This window comes from Leptopilina heterotoma, unplaced genomic scaffold (assembly GCF_015476425.1).
Source record: "Leptopilina heterotoma isolate Lh14 unplaced genomic scaffold, ASM1547642v1 Lhet_209, whole genome shotgun sequence".
NCBI classification, from domain to species: Eukaryota; Metazoa; Arthropoda; class Insecta; order Hymenoptera; family Figitidae; genus Leptopilina; species Leptopilina heterotoma.
The window spans coordinates 248,994-272,359 of record NW_025110924.1 but is presented as its reverse complement, the minus strand read 5'-3'; the positions used below and the strand labels follow the sequence as shown (position 1 = coordinate 272,359).

Here is a 23,366-nt window from a genome sequence, read left to right as displayed (position 1 = left end):
TTTGTGAATTGAGAATTTCCTTTTTCGTTTGTTTTTCATAATACTCTTTCTCGTTCTGTTCAGCGCCTAAATGATGACAACCTTAAGTGTTTACATGAATGAAAATATTGTACTGTTTAAAGTAAAAGTGTGATTTAAGTCTATTTCTCGGAAAATAAATTATTCACGATTTAGTTTAATTTATGATAAGTATTATTTATTTTTATTGTTGATTGATATTATTATAAATATTTTATTTTCTGACCTTGTTGATAATAAATAAATAATTTATTTGTAGATTTATTTTTTTATTTTATTTATTTTTATTATTATCTATTTATTAATATTTTTTATTTATTTTATTTTTTTTTATTTATTTCTTTACTGAACGTAGTTCGTGCCTCTTGACTATGAACGAGCTATTTATTTATTATTATAATTTTTAACATTAATATTATTAAATTTATTTATTGTTACAAATTTTAGTTAATAATTTATTAATTATTATAGCTAAATTACTAATTTAATTAAAAATTATTTTAATTTTGTATTTAATTTTAATTTTCATTCTAATTAATTCAATTTTAATTTAAATTTAAATTTTAATTGATAATATATTTTATTATTAAGCAAAAAATATTTATTAACTATTGTTTGAGAAAATATAAATAAAGAGAAAATTCTTTTCAAATGACAGTATGTATTTCATGTCGTTATTAAAATTAATACAATTATCGAAATAATATTTACAGTGGTAGGTTTTAGTGCGTATGCAAATTTTCAACTAATTAACATTAACATCAATAATCTGACGACGATAATAATAAAATGTAAGTTTATAATAAATTGAATACTCTCATTTTTTTTTTTTTTTTGAGAGAGGAGCGCGTCGATAATTCTTGAGGAAAATCAGCAACGTACATTCATCAAAAATATAAGATACGAAAATACTGAACCATTATTAAATAATCCACATATAAAGACAATCTAAATAATATTAATAAAATAAATATCAAATTCTCCTTTAACTTTATTGTACAAAAAAAAAGAAACGCAATCTACATATCCAGTCATATAGCAAAGAAAAAAAAACTATCATACAATTCAATATTTTTTCTATTTAATTACAACGCTCTAAATTTTTTCTTTTTTATTTCGTATTTTATTTAGATAAATAATTTACAAATAATTTTTTTTTTTTAGCGTTGTTCTCGATTTTTTTCTGTATTGATTGTGCGCAATAGTATCACACGGGTTTACGACTTGCAAACGTTTTATTTTACTGAAAAAATGGCGCTTCGATTCACGAAATTTCCTTTTGTTGAAAACAAACAAAAAATAATAAATAAATAGAAAAATTTTATATTAAAAAAGTTTCTAGAAAATTTCTAGAAATAATTCATTTAATTTTTATTCGTTTGCGATTTTTTTAATTTAAATTTCGCTTTTTAATTTAATTTAAATAGTTTAAAACTTTAAATTTAATTGAATTTTTATTCTCGAATTACAATTCTTTAATTTCAATTCTTCAATTAAATTTTATTTACTTTAAATTACTAATTGAATTTCAATTCTTTAATTAAATTTTCATTCTTCAATTTAATTAATTTTCTTTAATTTAATTTACAACTTGTTAAATTTTCATTTTCTAATTTAATTCATATTCTTTAATTTAAATAATTTAATTTATATTTTTAAATTAACTTCTTTAAGCAAATTAATTTACTTCGCCGATTAAAATTTATTTACATGTAAATTCAATCTATCTCTTTGACTCAATTATAACGAATTCAATATATTTTTTTCCTTTAATTTTTTACATAGAAAAAATTTTAATTCGTATTTTTTCAATTTTTTTGTTCATAAATTTCTTTATTTTTTTTATTTATTGTACAATAAATAATTTTTGTTTCTATAACAAAATTCTCAATGTTCGCGAACATTTGAAAATTTAATAATAAATTAATAATTCCGTTTACAACGGTAAATATAATAATAATAATTCAATTAGAAAATATTTTTTCTTATTCCGCAAAGAAAAAAAGTAGTAATAAATAAAAAAAAGAAGAAACAAAGAAAATAAGCACACGTCATTTATTGGCTCAGGGTCCAATGAAAGGGTGTGCTTGTAATGTAGGAAATTCGTGAAAAAATGAAGTTTTTTTTTCGAAATCAAGAACGAGGGATCTTTGCAAAATTATGACTAGCATTTACAAAGTAGAGCTCGATCATCTCGATCTTGATTCGTGTAATTGAAACGTTTCGCAGTCGATATTTTCTTATCATCAAGCCGCAATTAATTTTTGTCGATAAATTAATAGAAAAAAAAAATTATTATACAATTTTTATTACTTCGTCGCACCTGTGTTTGTTGATTCTCGATAAAAATGATTATTATTCTTTTTCATATATTTTTTCGAGATTGAAAAAATATTTTTTTGTTTAAATATTATTTTTCAATATTGAAAAATAGGTTTACAAATATTACCTAATAATAGTTTTTCAAGACTGAAAAATATTTGTTTTTATGAATATTAATATTTTTTCAAGACTGAAAATTATTTGTTTTTATGAATATTAATATTTTTTCAATATTGAAAAATATTTTGTTTTACAAAATAATAATATTTTTTTAAGATTGAAAAATATTTGTTTTTATGAATATTCAATATTTTTTTTTGAGATTGAAAAATATTATTTGTAAATAATAATATTTTTTCGAATATTCTTTTTTATAAAAATGAATATTTTTCAATTTTAGTAATAATTTTTCCAAATTGAAAAATATTATTTTCTTCAAGATAAAAATAATAAAATTTTTTCGAGATTGAAAAATATAGCACAAGATTGACCGAAACGGATATTACAGGATTTAGATTGGTCGAAAGTGTGACCTTTTTTTCTTTAAATTAGCGAATACATTATGGCTGACATAATCATGTTTTTTTTCAATCGTGCTCATTTGATTCGTAATAAATTCCAATCAATTTTCGAACATTGACGAGCAGACTTTTCCAAATATACAACAAAATTTCCTTTTTCTAAAATATCAATTAATATTTGCGAATATTTTGTCAAATATTAATATCGATTTTTAATTATTATTTATAATAATTATAGTAATGAATTTGCTAACAAAAAATTTACTACGTATTCTAATAAATTCTACTTGAAAATTTTGATTTTATTGAATCTCGATCGTATCCATTTAAGGCACGGCACGATATTTTTGCATTTTCTTGTCCAGTGGGGTAAAATAGGCAATTAGGCACTAAATATTTTTACCCTGAGAAATTGTTTTATCTAATCAATTACTTTATTTTTCATTGATATCTTTTGGTGAACATTTTTTATTTTCAATTTTTTCTCAATTTTTCTCAATTTTTATTCAGATTTTTCTCAGAGTAATTATTTTTTTAGTAGCAAGGCACCGATTTTCTGATGAACACATTTGATTTTGTTTTTTAGGGGAAAAATGATATCACTAGACTAGAAGTCGGAGAAAAAATTTTTTTGACGCTGAATTTTTTTGTTGTTGAAAATTTCGAGTCGTAAGACAAAAGGGAGAAAAAAATTCGATTTCTAATCTAATGATATCATTTGAAAGTCTATTTTTTTTAATTTTGAAAATAAATTTAATGATTGATGTCGCCAATTTTATGATAATGATGATGATAGGAAAAATGGCAGGAAAGAATTATAATATTTGTTAATCGCGTTTCGAAGGGACGGTAAATCAGTCTATCGATTGATCATCGGCAGACTTTTAACTGCCCCGCTGATCCGAGTTAATATAATTATATATATTTATATAATATAAATTTTTTTTTTCTCTCTCTCTTTCTTTCTTTCAAAAATTCGCACCATAACTTTTGTCCTCCCTATTTACAATGACATTGTCTCGCACACATTCCATCGGAATGGAAAATAAAGATAATTTTATCATCATAATCATCTCTCACACTCGTTACATTATTTACAACGGAGCACGCATTCCTATTTACAAATAAAAATGACTGAACGTTGGTCTATCATCCTCGGGAGATAACGAGGCCCTAGACAGGTTTCCAAGCTGCCTATAATTTGAGCACGCACAGCGCCAGTTATTATTTCATCATCCGATGAAATGCAAAGAACAGAATTCCTTTGTTTAGCAGGAGAATTTTTTTTTTCTTTAGCGAAAAAAAAATTTCTTATTTCGCCAAAAAGAATTCTTCTGCAAATAAATTCTTTTGCAAATGAATTCTTCTGCAAATGAATTCTTCTTTTGCAATTGAATTCTTCTTTTCGCAAAAGAAGAGAATTGTTCCTGCCTCTCTTATATGAGAGAAAGAGATGAGGAATTCTTGTTCTCTTTAATTGTTTTCCGAAATTGTTTTGATAAAATTGATAAATTTAGGATCCGCCGTGAATTTGAAACCTTCGAATTCTCGCCTGCACTGACTCGCATTGAACTTCACTGTATCTTGTGTACCTTCCGGCTCTAACGGGCTCTCTAATCACGACGAGGTTACCTCCTCGTTCACGTAGTGCTTCTAAACCTGTTTTTCCCCGGGAACATGGCGGTGTTGTACTCTTGGTGAGTTTTCCACAGCCAGGCTCTGTGAAACGACTCAGGGCCTTGCTCACGACACCGTTGCACTCCCTAGGCCATACTCGTTGATGATGCCTCTGTTCCCACCTGCAAAACGAATCATCATTTTATTCATTAGAAAATTTCTTGTAAATTATATACACACACGGGAATATGACTATATAGCCAGAGAAATTTCAGTCAATCCGTTTTTCTTCTTTTTAACAAATTTTAAATAAATAATGATAGTTTAGAAATTTTAGGTCTGGGTAATTTTACTTCACTGTTTTATCCACATTCTGTTAAAAATTCAGGAGGTAAAAGGGAATAAAGAAGTCAATTGGGAGTAAAAAAGTTGGGAATTGGTCAGGAAAATCAGGAAAAAGTCAGGAATTTTTATTAAAAGTACTGGAAAAAATTTAATTTTTAGAATTCATAAGGAAATTCTGATTTTTTGGGATCATATTTGTTTGCCTCATAAACTATGAAATTACCACGAATTCTAATACAAAACCTTCAATTTTTTTTTCTATTTCTGACAAAAATTAATATTTTAATATTAATCAATTATTTTTAGGAATTTTGATAAAATTCTTTGCGAAATTCAATTATTTTCATAAATAGAACAATGTTCAATTCAATTATTTTTAAAAGTAATAAAATTCTTTGAAGAAATTCAATTATTTTTAAAAATTTTAACGATTTTCTCGTGAAGAATTCAATTATCTTTATAAATAACAAAAATTTTTGTTAAAAATTCAATTATTTTCAAAACTTGAAAATCTTTATTTGAAATAAAATTCTTTGCAAAATTAAAATATTTTCATAAATAGAACAATCTTTATTACAAAAATTCAATTATTTTCAAAAGTAATAAAATTATTTAAAGAAATTCAATTATTTAAAAAAAATTTAACGATTATCCCGTGAAGAATTCAATTATCTTTATAAATAACAAAATTTTTTGTTAAAAATTCAATTATTTTCAAAACATTTTTTAAAATTCTTTGCAGAATTCAATTATTTTTATTAATAACAATCTTCATCACAAGAATTTAATTATTTCCAAAAGTAATCAAAATTCTTTAAAGAAATTCAATTATTTACAAAAATCATTTAAAAATTCTTTGCAAAATTCAAATATTTTCATAAATAGAACAATCTTCATCACAAGAATTAAATTATTTTCAAAAGTAATAAAATTCTTTGAAGAAATTCAATTATTTTTAAAAGTTTTAACGATTATCTTGTCAAGAATTCAATTATTATCTTTATAAATAACAAAATTTCTTGTTAAAAATTCAATTATTTTCAAAAATTGAGATAAAAGTTTTTGTTAAACATTCAATTATTTTCAAAAGTTAAAATAAAATTTTTTGCTAAAAATTCAATTATTTTCATAAATAATGTAATTTTATTTAGGAATTCAATTATTTTCATCGCAGAATTACAAATATTTTTCATGCAATTTTAAATAAATTCCTCGAAAAATGCAATTATTCTTAAAATTCGTCGCAGAAAATCAATTATTTTAAAAAATTTTTAAGTAATTCTGCAAAAGAATTTAATTATCTTGATAAACAATAAAATTCTTCCCATAAAATCAATTATTTTAATGAATTTTAATAAAATTCTTTTCCAAAATTCAATTATTTTGATAAATATCAAAATCCATAACAAGAATTCAATTTTTTTGAAAGGTATTACAATAATTTACAGAAATTAAATTATTTTCTAAATTTTTTGAAAAATCTCGTCAAGAATAATTAAATTATCTTTATAAATAGACAGCGAAATTCTCAATAATTAAATTATTGTCAAAAATTTTAATAAAATTCTTGGCAAAATTTCAATTATTTAAACGAAATTTACTAAAATTCTTCGCATAAATTCAATTATTTTCATTTATTATTATTTAAATTCTTCTGAGAAATTCAATTATTTAAAAAATTTTTTTTTAAATTCTTGAAAAAGTTTTCAATTATTTTCAAAAATTGTTATAAATTTCTTTAATATAATAAATTTTAGTAAAATTTCAATTAAATTCTTTGAAAGAAATTAATTATTTTCAAAAGTTGTTAATAAAATTCTTAGTAAAAAATAAATTTTAAGAAACATTCAATTATTGCAAAATTATTTATTTTTTGTAATATTGATGGCTTGATTTATTTTTGTATTTAAATAAATGAAGTCTCGTTGAATTTTCTAATAAAAATTGATTTAAAAATGAATTTCGGTTAAAATTTTCTAATTTAATATTAAAAGCATTATAGCATGGATTTTTAGAAATAAATTGAATTTTGAAAAGGTTTCAAATCCAAATCTTTGAAAATCGGAATTTTTCCTAGGTACTTTTTTAACTAACAACTCTGTAGAATTAATTTTTTTTTTTGAAAAAGTTTAATTTAATTTATTTTTTTAAATTAGTTGAAGTATTTATTTTCTAATATTTATTTAACTGAAAAATAATATTTTTATAAGTTATTTAATTTCAAAAGATTTGAATTTGAAAATCGTAACTTCTATGGAAAAATAGTAATGATTTATTTAAAAAAGAAATTATTGATGTTTTCGAATAATTTTACTTTTGAAGAATTTTTTTTAAAGAATATTTTTAGAATTTTTATAGAATATTTTTGTTTGAGTATCTAATAATTTTTAGAGTGAATCAGTATATTTAGGGTCAGGGAAAAAGGCAAAATTCTGGAAAGCAGGGAATATTGAGGGAAAAACAAAGTTAAATTTTTGTGTCAACCCTGAATAAAAAAATGTTGTGGCCTAAGCTACTTGTTCGGAATTTTAATATTTTTACTGATTGTTCTAAATTCAAGATCTTTGTATTTTTAGTTTTTAAAATTTAAAACTTTGGAATCGTACAGTTTGGGCAGTGAAGTGAAACATTTTTCAAGCTGAAGGCGCGACCTAAATAAAAACTAAAATTGATTCAATAAAATGAATACTAAAATATTTACCTATCAGACTCAGGACCGGTGAATGGAAAACTGGCCCTCCCTTGATTTTTGCCATATAAAATAAAATCAAGTGAATCGTCCGAATAAATGGAACTGCGATCGCTGGAACTGTCTGTCGATATTTCGGAGACAGTGTCACTGCCACTGTCGCTGCATTGTTGTTCCTCGCCTAAAATAAACACTGGCATACACTTGAATACTTCACCAGCTGGCATTGTATGTGTCGCAGTTGCTCTTCTCTGTGTAACACTGGATCCACTGCCCTCCAAGATGACAATTTCTGTACTCGTTGAAAATTTTTGCGCCAAAGACTCCATATTTTTTTTGAATGTATCCCTTCGATTTGCGCTGAGACCAATTCTTAATGGCGATGATGTCTTTGGCTTTGAGTAAATATTTTCCGTGTGCGATGAAACAGCTCTCGTTGCTGATGATGATGATGATGATGATGGGGAATTTGATGATGATGATGATACTGATGTTTTTCCATCTACAGCATTTGTCCCTTTGTTAGGCTCTGAATCAACCTTTGACGAAATTAAAGATTTCGAGCGGGGACAAACTTCTGGTTCTGGTGTCGATGGTTCTTGTTCCAAAATAACTACTGTACTCGAGGTCATTGTTTCGATTTCTAACGATACTGTTGATGAAAGTGACGCCACTGGGTCGTCGAATAACGCGAACCAAGAGTGTTGTAAACAGTCTTTCACTGTTAGTCTCTCCCTGAAACAGAAATTTAGAATTTAGATTTCTGAAAATTTGTTCATCAAATTAGTGAAAAAATAGTTTTCGAAACGTTTGGTTTAGAAATGCTTAGAAATATTGAAAAATGCTTAAAAATGTGTGTATGAAAAATAAAAATTCAGGAAGCTCTTCAAAAGCTGTAGGAGGGTAAGTGATAAACCGATTTTTAAAGAGAGCATTGATAAAAACTTCCTGTCAGCTGTTGCATTGTTCCGGACTTCCATGGCGATAATAAGAAATTCTTTTTTTCTCCCCGTGTGTCTTTTCCTTCCGTTTCAAAGAAAGTGGTTTTCTATGAGGAATGAACAAATCTTTTTTTTTTGTTTTCATTCCAGACCACCTGTTGCCGGAAGGTCAACGACTGATTATTTTGCAGAAACAACAACAACCGAAGAACCGGTAAAAGTATCAAACTTTATAAGTCCAATGCAATAAATGTCGAGGTTTTACGATTCTGTTTCTCTTATTCTGGGTGTAATGCCTCAGGTTCAACTTGGCTAAACCTGATCTTACGGTTTCACGTTCTGATAAGGTAACGGTAGCAAAAATATTACGTTTTGGATCATTAAAAATGTCTTTTACGTAAAAAGACTATTTTCAGCATATCATTAAATAGTCAGTTTCGCACTTTTCAAGTCCAAGAATCTAGGTCCATTTAAAATCGGCTAATTCATTCAGTGCTGATGTAATTATTCTTACGTAACTAGTCGAGTTTTAATTCGGAGAGAAAAAAAGAGAAAGGATACGAGTTTTTGGGGAAAAGGAAATGGCGAGCTGCATGTTGACTAAAGACAATATAGTTTACAAGTTGCATAGTCATTATTATTATAATAATAATCATTATAATCATCTTCTTAGTACCGCAAGACATAAGTTTTCTCAAGAGTCAATACGCAATTCGACGTGGTCAAAGAGTGAGTGCAATTGCAAGTTGCACGCTATCGAAATATACTTCCTAGTGCTTCCTTTTGGATTTTTTTTTCTTTTTATTTGCGCGCACATCTTCTTCTTAGTTCTCTTCACGAAAGAACGTTACTTTAAAGCAGTAACGGATCCATCGACACGGGATACCTTTGCTTTTATCTTCATAAATATGTGTATACAAATGCACGAGTCATCTTGCAACAAATGCGATGTAACGCTAGACCGGGACTATGCATAATGAACACCATACATAATGAATTTTTTCCAGACTGCCACAATATAACCCATACGCCATTGTTCCGACTTGTCTCCACTATTATTTAAATCGTTTACTTTATCAGGTGCAGCAGGTGTGGCTCCTTGTTGGTCTTCATTTTTTCTTGGAAATTTGTTTTGTATTTGTTTTTGAATTTGTTCTTGAATTTATTCTTTCGAATCTGCTATCCTTTGAATTTGTTCTCTTGTTGAAATTTCTATTTTATCTTGTTTATCCGTTTATCGATATTCATTCAAAAAATGTATAGTGATAGTTTTGAAAGAATGATTTTTAAGAGACCTTGATCCGCAATTAAAATTGCAAAGCAAATCAATTAAAATTGGTTTGCTTGCAATTCATTTGATTATTTAGATGGTTAACTATTGTTATTTAATAATTGCTTTAAAGAAAGTATAAAAACAATGCTTTCATAAAGCATTGTTGAATTTTGTGTTTGATTTTTTGAACTGCTTTTATCAGAGATAAAAATTTTGATGATGTTGATTAAGACAACAATGTAGCATTTATAGCAAAGCAGTATTGTTTGCTACAATGTGATGATAAAAAGTACTTTTGATCCAATTTATCAAACATCTTTCATCAGAACTACTTTTAAGTTATCAAAAATCATTCATCAGAACTACTTTTGATCCAATAGGCACCGCAGTGCTACTGACCTCATTTTACAGCAAAGTAATTTATTAATTCAAAAATAATTAACTATAATCTGATTTAAATTATTGTTTACCATCATGACTACGATGAAACTTATTTTTTATTTACTGTAATCGAAAGTGCGGAGGATCGGAAAATATTATTAATACATATTCAAAGAATTAATTACTATTTATTATCTATTTCGAAAACATCAATAACTTCATTTTTAAATAAATATTTAATTATTATTTTTGCATAGGAATTAAAATACATCAAAAGAATCAAATTCAAACCTTTTTGAGATTAAAAAATTTATAAAAAAAAAACATTTTAATTATTTTTTATGAAAATAATTGAATTATTGAGAAGCAATTTATAAAACATTAGTAAATAATTGAATTTTGCAGAAGAATTTTCTTACTTTTGAAGATAATTGAATTTTGCAAAGAACTTTATCAGAACTTTTGAAAATAATTAAATTTCCATGATGAATTTTATTATTTATGAAAGTAATAATAATTTTGACCAGAACTATAAAAAAAATGTTTTAAATAATTGAATTTCTAAGATGAATTTTATTATTTTTAAAGATAATTAAAATTTTGACAAGAATTTTATTAAAATTCTTTGCAAATAGTTGAATTTCAGAGAAAGAATTTTATTATTTCTAAAGATAATTGAAATTTTAAACAGATTTTCTAAAAAAAATTTTTAAAATAATTGAATTTTGTAGAAGAAGTTTGATATTTATAAAGATAATTGAAATTGAAGATAATTGAATTTTGCAAATAATTTTATTAGAACTTTTGAAAATAATTGAATTTTTAACAAAAAATTTTGTTATTTATAAAAATAATTAAAATTTTGACGAGAAATTTAAAAAAAATTAAAAGTAATTGAATTTCTAGAATGAATTTTATTATTTATAAAGATAATTGGAATTTTGACAAGAATTTTCTCACTTTTAAAGATAATTGAATTTTGCAAAGAATTTTATTAGAACTTTTGAAAATAATTGAATTTTTAACAAAAAATTTTGTTATTTATAAAAATAATTAAAATTTTGACGAGAAATTTAAAAAAAAATTGAAAATAATTAAATTTCTAGGATGAATTTTTTGATAATTTTTAAATATAATTGAAATTTTGACAAGAATTTTATTAAAACTAGCGACATATACCTCACTCGCTAACGCTCGTTCGGTTGTATTTAAACTTATTTGTTTTTACTTATTTATTTTTATTTATTTGAACTAAGTAAATATTTACTGGACGCAAATATTTTAATTTATGGTATCAAATAAATAATTATTTGAACCAAATACAAATTACTTAAGTCAATTAAATGGAATAATTTTATCGCTGGGTTAGTGGACAAAAAGGACACATCGAATTTTGGTTCAAAAAGAGGACACCTCGCTTTTTAGTTGAAGAAAAGGACACCTCGAAAATATTAATTTTAAATGCATTTTTGTTTGACGATAATATCGTTTTCTCCAAGTGGAATGTACGTATGTTTAAAGAACATTTTAGAAGTTACGTATCTTCCAGGTTCAGTGAAGAAACCACGTATCTTTCTGTTCCGTGCAAAAACTACGTATCTCTGTCAGTCGCTTTAAAAACTTCTAATAATATTCTAATATTTTTAAGAAAAAAAATTAAATTATTTTAAAAAATATATATTTTATTGCATCAACTTTTGAAAAAATTATTACTTCATAACAAAATATTAACTTCAAAATAATAATAATAATAAAAATAATAATAATAATAATAAAATGTAGATCTTCTAAAGTGACTGACAGAGATACGTAGTTTTTGCACGGAACAGAAGGATACGTGGTTTCTTCACTGAACGTGGAAGATACGTAACTTCTAAAATGTTCTTTAAACATACGTACATTCCACTTGGAGTGAACGATATGTGTAAAGTAATTGACTTATGATATTTTGTGCTCAAAAAACTATGAAGATAATATGTTCTTAAATCTTCTATTACAAAAAACAATTACATTACACATAGTATCGCCTAGTGATGCATAACGAGACTTTGTCCTTTCATAAAAGGAAAGAGATGAAACTGTAACATTCAATTGTTTTCATTGTATTTTTCGCGAGATTCTCGATATTCGCTCGTAATGCATCACTACTAGTATCGCCAAACGAAAGTTGATGTAAAATGAATATTTTCGACGTGTCCTTTTTTTCAACTAAAATGCGAGGTGTCCTCTTTTTCAACCAAAATTCGAGGTGTCCTTTTTTTCGACTAACCCATCGGAATGAAGGGAATATTACATTTCATATTCGGAATATTCTAGTGGAATGTTCCAGGATCTTAAAGTAATATTAAAATGTCCGCCCCACAGGAATATTCCAAAATAGCATTGAGGGAATGTTCCACGGTAATTTCGAAGTAATATTCCAGGATGATGTTGAGGCAATATTCCACCGTAATATTAATGGAATATTCCAAGGTAATGTTGAATGAATATTAAGGGAATATTCATATCTTTTACAATTTTGAAAGAAATAACGAAAGCCCTAACATAGTAACGAAGATTCTTTGGGCTGACACTAATTCTCCCATTACCCCACAGAATTGTTACAGGCCAAAATTTGAATAAAAAAATAAAAATATTAACAAATTTTATTATTATCTCGATTTTTATACAAGTATACATATCTACACATATTCACCTATAATATAATGAAAAAGCATAACTAAATAATACGATTTTAACTACTTATGGTGATGTTTACAACGAAAACTAAAAAAATACATTTTCCCTTGTCTTTACTAAAAATTTGTCAAGAATGTAATCGTTTGTTTTGGAATGATATAAACAAAGGTTGTAGAAGATTTTCTAGACATTGCAGCGAATTTTAAGGCTTTTAAGTACGTGAAATTTGAAAGCTCACATTACCCCACGCTCCCCTGCACAAAAAATAAAAAAGATATTTCAAAAATAATATTTTCCCATCTTTTAGTACTTTTGACCCATTTTCCCCTAAATTTTTTATTAAAACCAGCCAATATCGTAGGTTTTAACTTGTTCACAATGTGAATCATCTTAAAATGCTATATGGGGCGTTCCATGGCTCTATGAACCGACGAAATTTTGGTTTTGCTTATACCCAAGCAGCACGGAATATAACCTTAAAATGAAGGGAATATTACATTTCATATTCGGAATATTCTAGGGATCTTAAAGTAATATTAAAATGTCCGCCCCACAGAAATATTCCAAAAATAACATTGAGGGAATGTTCCACGGTAATTTCGGAGTAATATTCCAGGATGATGTTGAGGCAATGTTCCACCGTAATATTAATGGAATATTCCAAGGTAATGTTGAATGAATATTAAGGGAATATTCCCAGAATATTCCCTGGAATTATTCCAAAATTTCATACTTTGAAAAAATTTGACTTTTTTTCTCTTTATCTTCTTTCTTTAGTAAAAACGATTTTCAATGGTATTTTCAACATATTTAATATTATCTAGGAACATTCCCTCAACATCACCCTGGAATATTCCATTAATATTACGGTGGAACATTCCTTCAACATCATCCTGGAATATTTCTTCGATATAATCGTGGAACATTCCCTAAATGTTTATATCTTGGAATATTCCTGTGCAGCGGACATTTTAATATTACTTTCCCAGTAGCACGTAATATTACAGCGATATTGAGAACATTGCCTTAACATTACCAATATTGCCTCAATGTCGTGGCATATTGCTGGAATGTTCCCAATATTACGTGCTACTGGGGTTTAAGATCTCTGGAACGTTCCACTGGAATATTCCGAATATGAAATGCAATATTTCCTTAAATTTAAGGTTATATTCCGTGATACTTGGGTACTTTGTAATTTGATAGTGTTTAGGGTCCTAAATAAGTGTGCCAAAAAGTTTTACAAAATTTTTAATATTTTGCAAGATATTTGCAAGGGTGCGTTCATAAATGATGTCACGTTTTTTGGGGGAGGGTGGAGGGTCTCTACTAAACGTGACACAATGTATTTTTACATGTGAAATTGCATGAAATTTGTTTGACAGGGGGAGGGGGGGGGGTTATAAAATCCCGAAAAATTGCGTGACATCATTTGTGAACGCTCTTCAATCAAATAATTTCAACACTTTTTTTTCAGGAATTTTTATCTCGTAAACTATATAAAAATGCTATTTTATTAATTTTTTTGAGAAATGTTTTTTTGAAATTTTTACTGCATTATTCTTACGCACGTCACCGTCACCAATATTGTTACAATATATATTGTAACAATATTGTTACGACAAATTTGTCTAGACTTTGGGTTTTTGCAAGTCTAGACAATATTGTTATATAATAATATAAATTTTTCTTTCTAAACTAGAGCTTGAACATTTACAAAATTAAAACCTTATAGTGGTTAGAAAATGTAAAAAATTATTAATATTTATAAAAATATAAATTATTTTACTTAAAATCATTGTGTAATAAGACAAAAATTATTATGAAGTGACATTTTAAAAAATTGTCATTGTACATTATACGAAATGTTATTTTTACGTATTCTCTTACTAAATCTTTCATTTTCGTCCGCTATCCTGGATTCGCCATTTTGTATTTTTAAAAAGTGACTTTGGATTCATAATCAGTGGAATTTTACTGAAAATCAGTTGAAAAGTACTAAAATATCAGTCATTCTTCACTGATTGTTATTGTATTGTGATTTATTTATTATTGTAAATTTCTGTCAAACAAATAATTTTACTAAAAGTCAGTTGAAAATTACACTTACAGAAATATAAGTCATTTTTCACTGATAATCCATTTAAAAAGTTATTGTTGATTTCTGTCAAACAAACAAACCCAAGTGCGAAATGCCAAGACTGCAAAAACGGCCCATAATTGGTCTAGTAATGTCTGCCGAGAATTGGCAGTAGTTACTGGGCCATTACTGGTGTTCAAAACGTCCCATTGATGGGCCAATGATGGCGCCGATGGTCAGATTTTCAAATTTTTTAAGACTGGGCCAGCTCTCGGCCTAATAGTGGCACATTCATGGCAAAGTTGATCAATCTTTAATGGCAAAAAGCAATTGCCAGTGATGTGCCGACCATCGGCCCATTAATGGCACTTTAATGGCAAAAATTTTGTATCTTTGATGGCAAATTATGATTACCAGTATTGGGGCGTAGCTTGGCTCAATAATGGCACATTCATGGCAAAGTTGATCAATCTTTAATGGCAATATTCAATTGCCAGTGATGTGACGAAGATCGGCCTATTAATGGCACATTAGTGGCACTTTAATGGAAAACATTTTGTGGCAAATTATAATTGCCAGAATTGGGACGTACCTTGGCTCAGGAATGCCATATTAATGTCTATCATTTTGTATCTATGATGGTAAATTATAATTGCCAATATTGGGACGTAGCTCGGCCCAATAATGGCACAGTATCGGCCAGTGTAGTATAGCTTATAAGAACCCTTTTGCTTCCTCGACTTCACGTCAGAGTAGCAGAGTGGTCAGAGTGTTAGGCTTTGGTGCGTCAGGTTCAGGTATCGATCCCCGCGAGCGGTAAGAATTTTTCAAATATTTGTAAGTTTGCGATTAATTCAGGGAAATAAACTGTATAAATATTATGAATTAATTAGTTAGTTAAATAAAAAATATATTTTTTTTAAATTTTTTCAACACTGGGGAGTAATGGCAGCCAATAATGGGCCATTAATGTTTACCGAGAATCGGCCGATGATTGGCTGCCGACGGCCTACCGCGGTTAACCTCCCGACAGTCGGGCCACTATTGTCTGCCAAGAGTAGGCACTGACTATGCCGTCACTGGGCCAGTTTTGGGCTGTTTTTAATTTCGCACTTGGGAATAAGTAAATACACAAGTAAATAAATAATTTCCCTTACAACACAGACAGCGCAGCATTAGCGAGTGAGGTACTTACGTATATTTAAAAAAATTTCAACAGACACTACGTGCATCAACGAATCTTAAAAAATTCAGCAATTTATATTATCAATCGTTTATTAAATCTATATATGTGATTTGTGTATATGTAGCAGTTTATATCTGCACATGAGTCAGTATACATGTGTATATAATTTATGTACATGTGTGAGTATACATGTACATGTGATTAGTGTATATGTTGAGTATACATGTGTGGGTGAATTGCGCGCATGCTTGATATTCATAGAACACTACTGCACATGCCTGATATTCATAGAACACTGCTGCGCATTCCTGACATTGATAGAACACTACTGCGCATGCCTGATATTCATAGAACACTACTGCGCATGCCTGATATTCATAGAACACTACTGCGCAGGCCTGACATTGATAGAACACTATTGCGCATGCGTGACATTGATAGAAAACTACTGCGCATGCCTGATATTCATAGAACACTACTGCGCATGCGTAACATTGATAGAACACTACTTCGCATGCCTGACATTGATAGAACACTACTGCGCATGCGTGACATTGATAGAAAACTACTGCGCATACGTGACATTGATATAACACTACTGCGCATGTGTAACATTGATAGAACATTACTGCGCATGCGTAATATTGATAGAACCCTACTGCGCATGCGTGACATTGATAGAACACTACTGCGCATGCGTGACATTCATGAAATACTACTGCGCATGCGTGACATGACATGTATGTGTTTTGTGTATATGTGTAACATTCATGGGTATGTGTTTTTTGGATATGTGTGAGTGAAGTATTTTCAAAGATAGTTAGACAGAATAGAAAGAGGTGTGAGTCGGTCGGTCGGTCGGTCGGTCGGTCGTACATTAACTTAATATAATTTTATTAAAATTTTTTGCAATTAATTGAATTTCAGAGAAGAATTTTATTATTTATAAAAATAATTGAAATTTTGAACAGATTTTTTTTAAAAAATGTTTAAAAGTAATTGAATTTTGATATTTATAAAAATAATTAAAATTGTTAGGAGAATTTAAAAAAAATTTTCTAAATAATTGAATTTCTGCGTAAAATTTTATTACTTTTGAAATTAAATAAATCTAATATATTTATAACGATAATTGAAATTTTGACAAGAATTTTATTAAAATTTTTTTTAAATTAATTGAATTTCGGAGAAGAATTTTATTATTTATGAAAATAATTGAAATTTTGAATTAGCAACATTGGTAAAACGAATTTTAGTTAAAATTAGAATCGCCTTTGTGTGTGAATACAAATGAAATATTTCGCAACTTGTTCATTGAGTTCAAGGCAAAATCCGGGTCTTCCCAAGTGAGTCCGTAAATTCAAGAAAATTCATTTATTCGTCATTCCGGATGATTACAAAAAAAACAACGTAATTCAAACATTTCGTTAACATCTGCGAAAGCTAATAAATTAACTTGAGTCATGAACCCCTTCTTGTTAATTTTCGCAAACACAGAATTTCGCAAATTGACAAAATGTAAATTGTAATGAAACCCTGAGTATCAACTTCCTTGTTTCGTGACCTTTCTTCTTTTTCTACTTCTTTTAAATTTACAATAAAAAGAAGATCTCATTTGAGAGGAATTGAGTGGCAAGTAAATACACAATCACCTATAGAGTGTGTTGAGTATTGTTTAGATTGCGTGTATATTTATCCTGTTACCTTCAGCATTACTAATGCGAGGTTACTGATTTGTCGATTATTTACGTTTCTATGCCACTACAATGTGACCTTTTTGCACTATAGGTCAATGATTCGCTTCAGGATCATCATCATCATCATCATCATTTTCTTTCTTTCTTCTTCTTTTTTAAACAAATATTTATAGTTGATGGAAAAAAATTCTCTTCTATACACGTTCAAGAATCTAACTCTCGACAGACTCTTGAGAACTGGGCTGTGGCCTTGCGTGAGAAATCTTTGGATCAAAGGTGAATGTTCAGGATTACAATGGCATTTGTCTCTCGAGGTAAACGAATCTCGAGTGAAAAGCTTTTATAGAAGATATTTCATCTTCCGGGTCACTGAAAGTAGTTTATTTCTGAATATAACATTTTTCTTTCTCGATATTAATTTTTTTTCTCAAATTCGAGTCAAATTTTAATTTTAATTCAAATCATACTATTTAATTCAAATTGTATTGTAATTCAAATCGGATTTTAATTTAAATCGTGTTTGAATTAAAATCGGATTTTAATTTAAATCGAATTGCATTCAAGGCGAATTTTAATTCCAATCGATATTTAATTGAAATCCAATTTTAATTCAAATCGAACATTAATTTAAATCGAATTTTAATGCAAATCGAAGCTCAATTGAAATTCATATTCAGGAATTCGTCAATTCTCGAAAATCCTCGAGTTTTGGTCAAACAGAACGCTCTGAGAAAATATTGATGGTGATCTTGAGATTAATTTATTTTCGCTGCGATTAAATGTCGAACTTGTGTATTTAGGCTTTTTTTTGGCAAATAATTCAGTTATTTCGCCTTCGAATATATAAGAAGGGAATTTTGGTGATTGAATAGAATTTTTTAAATAGAGTCATTGGAATAAATTTGTATGGATTTAATAAGCCAGTGGGGAATAAATAAGTTTTGTAGAGCTTTGTATTTTTTTCGAGGCGAAGATGTGAATTTTTTTATTTTTTGAGGTAAAGATGTGTATTTTTTTTTAGGTAAAGATGTCTATTTTTTTTTTTTTTTTGAGGTAAAGATGTGTATTTTTTTTCGAGGCAAAGATGTGTATTTTGAATAAAGGTGAAGAAATAAGGACTTCTTATTTCTTGGATATTTTTCTATTTACCTTGGATCCTTGACCATTAGTTTCCGCATGAGATCTTGAGCCTCCTTGGAAACATCCTCGAAAAGATCGTCGGGAAAGTCCAGTCGACATCGACTAATATTACAGAATGTTTCCTGTTTGGTATCTCCTCCGAATGGCGAACAACCTGTTAGTAGAACGTACAACAAAACGCCAACTGACCACATATCGGTGGCCAGACTTATTGGCTCGTAGTTGAGAACTTCCGGGGCTAAAAAGAAAATTAATTATGCAAATATGTGGAGGAAAATATTATCTTACATTCTTGTATATTTATTTACATGATGGAGGATATTTCATTGTTTTTTTTTTTTTTTTTTTATGGAGAAATTAATATTGTTCAATCAATAAAACAATTAATATTCCTTATATTTTACTTGCTGCATACAAAAATTAATATTGTTTAGTCTTAGTCGATAATAGAATTAATGTTGTTTGATAAAAATAGACTTTCATATTATTTACTGGGCACAAAAATTAATATTGTTTACTTAATAGAAAAATTTGTATAAATAATAATATTGTTTATTAAATCCAAAAATTAATACGAAAAATTAATGTTCTATTATTATTATTGTTTACTAAATACAAAAATTTATATTTTTTACTAAATAAAACAGTTAAAACTGTTTAGTCGGTAACAAAATAAATATTGTTTACTAAATACAAAAATCTCTATTTTTTACTAAATAAAAAAATTAATATTGTTCACTGAATACAAAAATTTCTATTGTTTACTAAATAAAAAAAATTAATATTGTTTACTAAATACGAAAATATCTATTTTTAGAAATAGAAATTTAAAATAAAAAAATTAAACTAAATAAAACTAAACTAATATTTAATTAAATAAAAAAATTAATATTGTTTAGTCAATAACAAAATAAATATTGTTTACTAAATTCGAAAATTTCTATTTTTTACTAAATAAAAATATTAATATTGTTTAGTTGGTAACAAAATAAATATTGTTTACTAAATACAAAAATTTCTATTTTTTACTAATTAAAAAAATTAATATTGTTTAGTCGGTAACAAAAATTTCTATTTTTTACTAAATAAAAAAATTAATATTGTTTATTAAATAAGAAAATTTCTATTGTTTACTAAATAAAAAAATTAATATTGTTTAGTCCATAACAAAATTAATATTATTTCTAGTGAAAAAATAATAATTCGTTTAATTATTTCTTAAATGTTTATTCGAATAAATTTAAAAATTATAATTGAAAAATAAGAAAATTTCTATTGTTTACTAAATAAAAAAAATTAATATTGTTTAGTCGGTAACAAAATAAATATTGTTTACTAAATAAAAAAATTAATATTGTTTAGTCGATAATAAAATTAATATTATTTACTAAAAATTAATATTGTTTACTCGATGCAAAAAATAATATTATTTTTAGGGAAAAAATAATAATTCCTTAATTATTTCTTAAATGTTTATTCGAATAAATTTAAAAATTATAATTGAAAGGAATAAAATGATAATTCTAACAAAACGTGTTAATGAAAGGAAAAGTTGTCAGAAGAATTGTAATATTAGCTCTGCGAGAGTTTTTATTATGTAACAGAGTATTTTTTTAATGGAATTACATTGTTTTATTGATCGAACTGTGATTTTACTAAAGTGACATTGAGAAGCCCTAGAAGCAAGGTTCAAGTGATTGAGCTATTGAAATGTTGTTCAATCGACTTTGCATTTTCAGAACAAAAAAAAAAAACGTGTCACATTAGAGGAAAAAAAACGTGAATAATCATCCTTTGATTTATACTTCTTTTCTGATAATTAAAATCGAATGGAGAATGAACTTTTATTTTATTATAATTAATCAATTTTTGTCAAAGAAATTATAATGTCGATTAAACAATTTTTTTTTAATTATAATTAATTATTTATTTAAAAACGGACTAAATTGTCCTTTCGTTCAGATTACTGAATTATTTATTCAGTTATTCGGTAAATAAAAGAAGGCAAAAAAATACAAAATACAATTAATACAAAAGTATTAATAAATAAATAAATAAATAAATAAATAATAATTTATAATAATGAATTTAATTAATTTTTAACAATTTTAACTAAAAATAATATAGTTTATAAACTAATTGGAAAATGATAATTTTTTTACTGCAAACTAAGATTGACTTGCATGATTAGAAATTAATTTCAAAGAAAATTTACTCACCAACATAATCGGGTGTGCCTAAAATTTCACGAATGTCTGCACCGTGGCTGATGTATCGTGAAATTCCAAAATCGCAGAGTTTCACGTCACAGTCCGGAAATTCTCCAGTCAATACCAAATTTTGGGGCTGTAATCAGAATATTACAAATTTTCATTAATTTCAAGTATAAAATAATGTCTTAATTATTTTTATATTCTATTAATTTAATATTTATTAATTTTATTAATAATTAAAATTATCATTATTAAAATAATCATAATTAGCACTATTTTTTCTAAGGACATCAAATTGAGACAATAAATTATAATAAAATAATTATTAAATTATGATAATTAATATTATTATATGAATATTATTATATTGAATATATTATATGAATATTATTATCAAATATTACAATCCAATATTACATTTTAATTTAATATTAAAATTTGAATATACTTTTTTCCATGAAAATAAATATTTATTCGTCTATATTATTAATTACAAACTCATTATCATTAAAATTTATTCCAATTAAGACGGGATTCTATAATTAAATTTGCATGGCTAGCTATACGCTCTTCCGGAAAAGTAATTCACATCTTTTTATATTCTTGTAACGAATAAACTTTTAGAAATACAATTTCCTCAATTCGAGTATATATATATGTATACGAAATTAGTAAAGTTTACACAAACTGGAAACGATTACTTTCGTTAGGTTCTAAACTTAACGGAAAGGGTCAAAAGACTCCGATAAATGTCTACCGTAAGTCTCGAGTATGTATTAAACGATCAATTCTCAAACGCGTTTAGTAGAGTCTTTACTACTGTTTATATATCCATTTAAAATACTTTATGAAACTGTGACTATCTTTGTTAAAAGGCAAACTATTAAAGTCATTTGCCGCAGGATTAAATAACTTTATTAAATAATTAGCAATTATTTCCATTTTTTATTCATTTCTGTAGTATTTTTATTTTTTTTTTAAATAATATTCTTGTATTTTTTTAATTACTCTTGTACTATTTTCTGTTTAATATTTGTACTATTTTCCTTTTTTTTTTTACTAATTCTTGTATTATTTTTAATTTCATTTTAATTCTCTACCATTTTTTTATAAATTAGAAAAAAAATTCTACCATTTTTTTAAATTATTATTTTCCTAATAAATAATAAGAGAAAAAATATCAGATGCACAATTGTGCATCTGATATTTTTTTTTCTTATTATTTTTAATTACAAAGTGCATAATTTCTCCTTCGATATATAAATTTCAAGTGTACATACATTTCCTGACAATATGTACTCGCACTTGAGTGAATTCATTATTTTCAAAAGGATTTATTTTTGTTTGATAAAGCATTTTACTCTCATATATGCGATTAATCGCTCGGTATTTTGTAGGGGTCAGCAAAATGTTATTTATTCAGACTGTTTAATAATGTCGACCCACCTATTAATATCAAAGCTGCTACTCCATAATAATCCGAGACCCTCTTGAAAAATGAGTACTCGAGGAAAGCATATTCTCGTTGAGAAATTACATATGCGTTCTTTAAATATACTTTCGACCCGCAATGTTTGGGTTATACGCATTTTATTCAAGGATATTATTGTAATTTGTTATATTGGTTTTATAGCTCGACTATATGTATTACAAAACGCACTCTCTTCGCATACAAAGTGTACGATTAACACTATTTATGTATTTCAAAAACAAAAACAAATTGGTCTCGAAAATTGAAAAGAAAAGGAGTCGAGATTTTTCTCATTAATTAAATTTATGCAATTCAATTATTTTCACTACAATTTTAATAAAATTTCTGAAAAGAATACAATTTTATTCTTTTTAAAAATTTTAATTAAATTCGATTTAATTTACAAGAATTTAATTATTTCAATAAATAAGAAAATTCTTCGTAATAATTAAAATATTTTTATAAATAATAAAATTCTACAAAGGAATTCAATTATTTTCATAAATAACAAAACGTTTCGGAGGAATTAAATTATTTTCAATACAATTTAAAAAAAAAAATTTCTCGAAAGAATACAATTATTTTTAAAAATACTATTTAAATTAAATTATTTTCAATAATATTCTGATAAAAAAATTCTTCGAAACAATTTAATTCTTTTTATAAATTTAAAATTATAAAATTTTTCTCAAGAGTTTAAATATTTTCATAAACAAAATGTTTGAGAGAAATTCAATTATTTTCAATACAATTTTAATAAAATTTCTAGTAGAATATTCAATTAAATAAAATT

The 23,366-nt window shown here is 26.3% G+C and overlaps 1 protein-coding gene across 1 annotated transcript in view; it reads right to left on the bottom strand.

The window, feature by feature from the left end:
* Positions 1–3,339: 3,339 nt before the first annotated feature.
* Positions 3,340–23,366, bottom strand: part of LOC122501388 (death-associated protein kinase related-like) — a 161,121-nt gene continuing 141,094 nt past the window's right edge. The window contains exons 4-7 of the mRNA XM_043610795.1: positions 21,109–21,235; positions 18,899–19,127; positions 7,525–8,247; positions 3,340–4,660 (exon numbers count right to left, since the gene is read on the bottom strand). Of these exons, the coding sequence (XP_043466730.1) occupies positions 4,375–4,660; positions 7,525–8,247; positions 18,899–19,127; positions 21,109–21,235 (1,365 nt within the window). The 3' untranslated portion in view covers positions 3,340–4,374. The remainder of the gene's footprint in view (positions 4,661–7,524; positions 8,248–18,898; positions 19,128–21,108; positions 21,236–23,366) is intronic.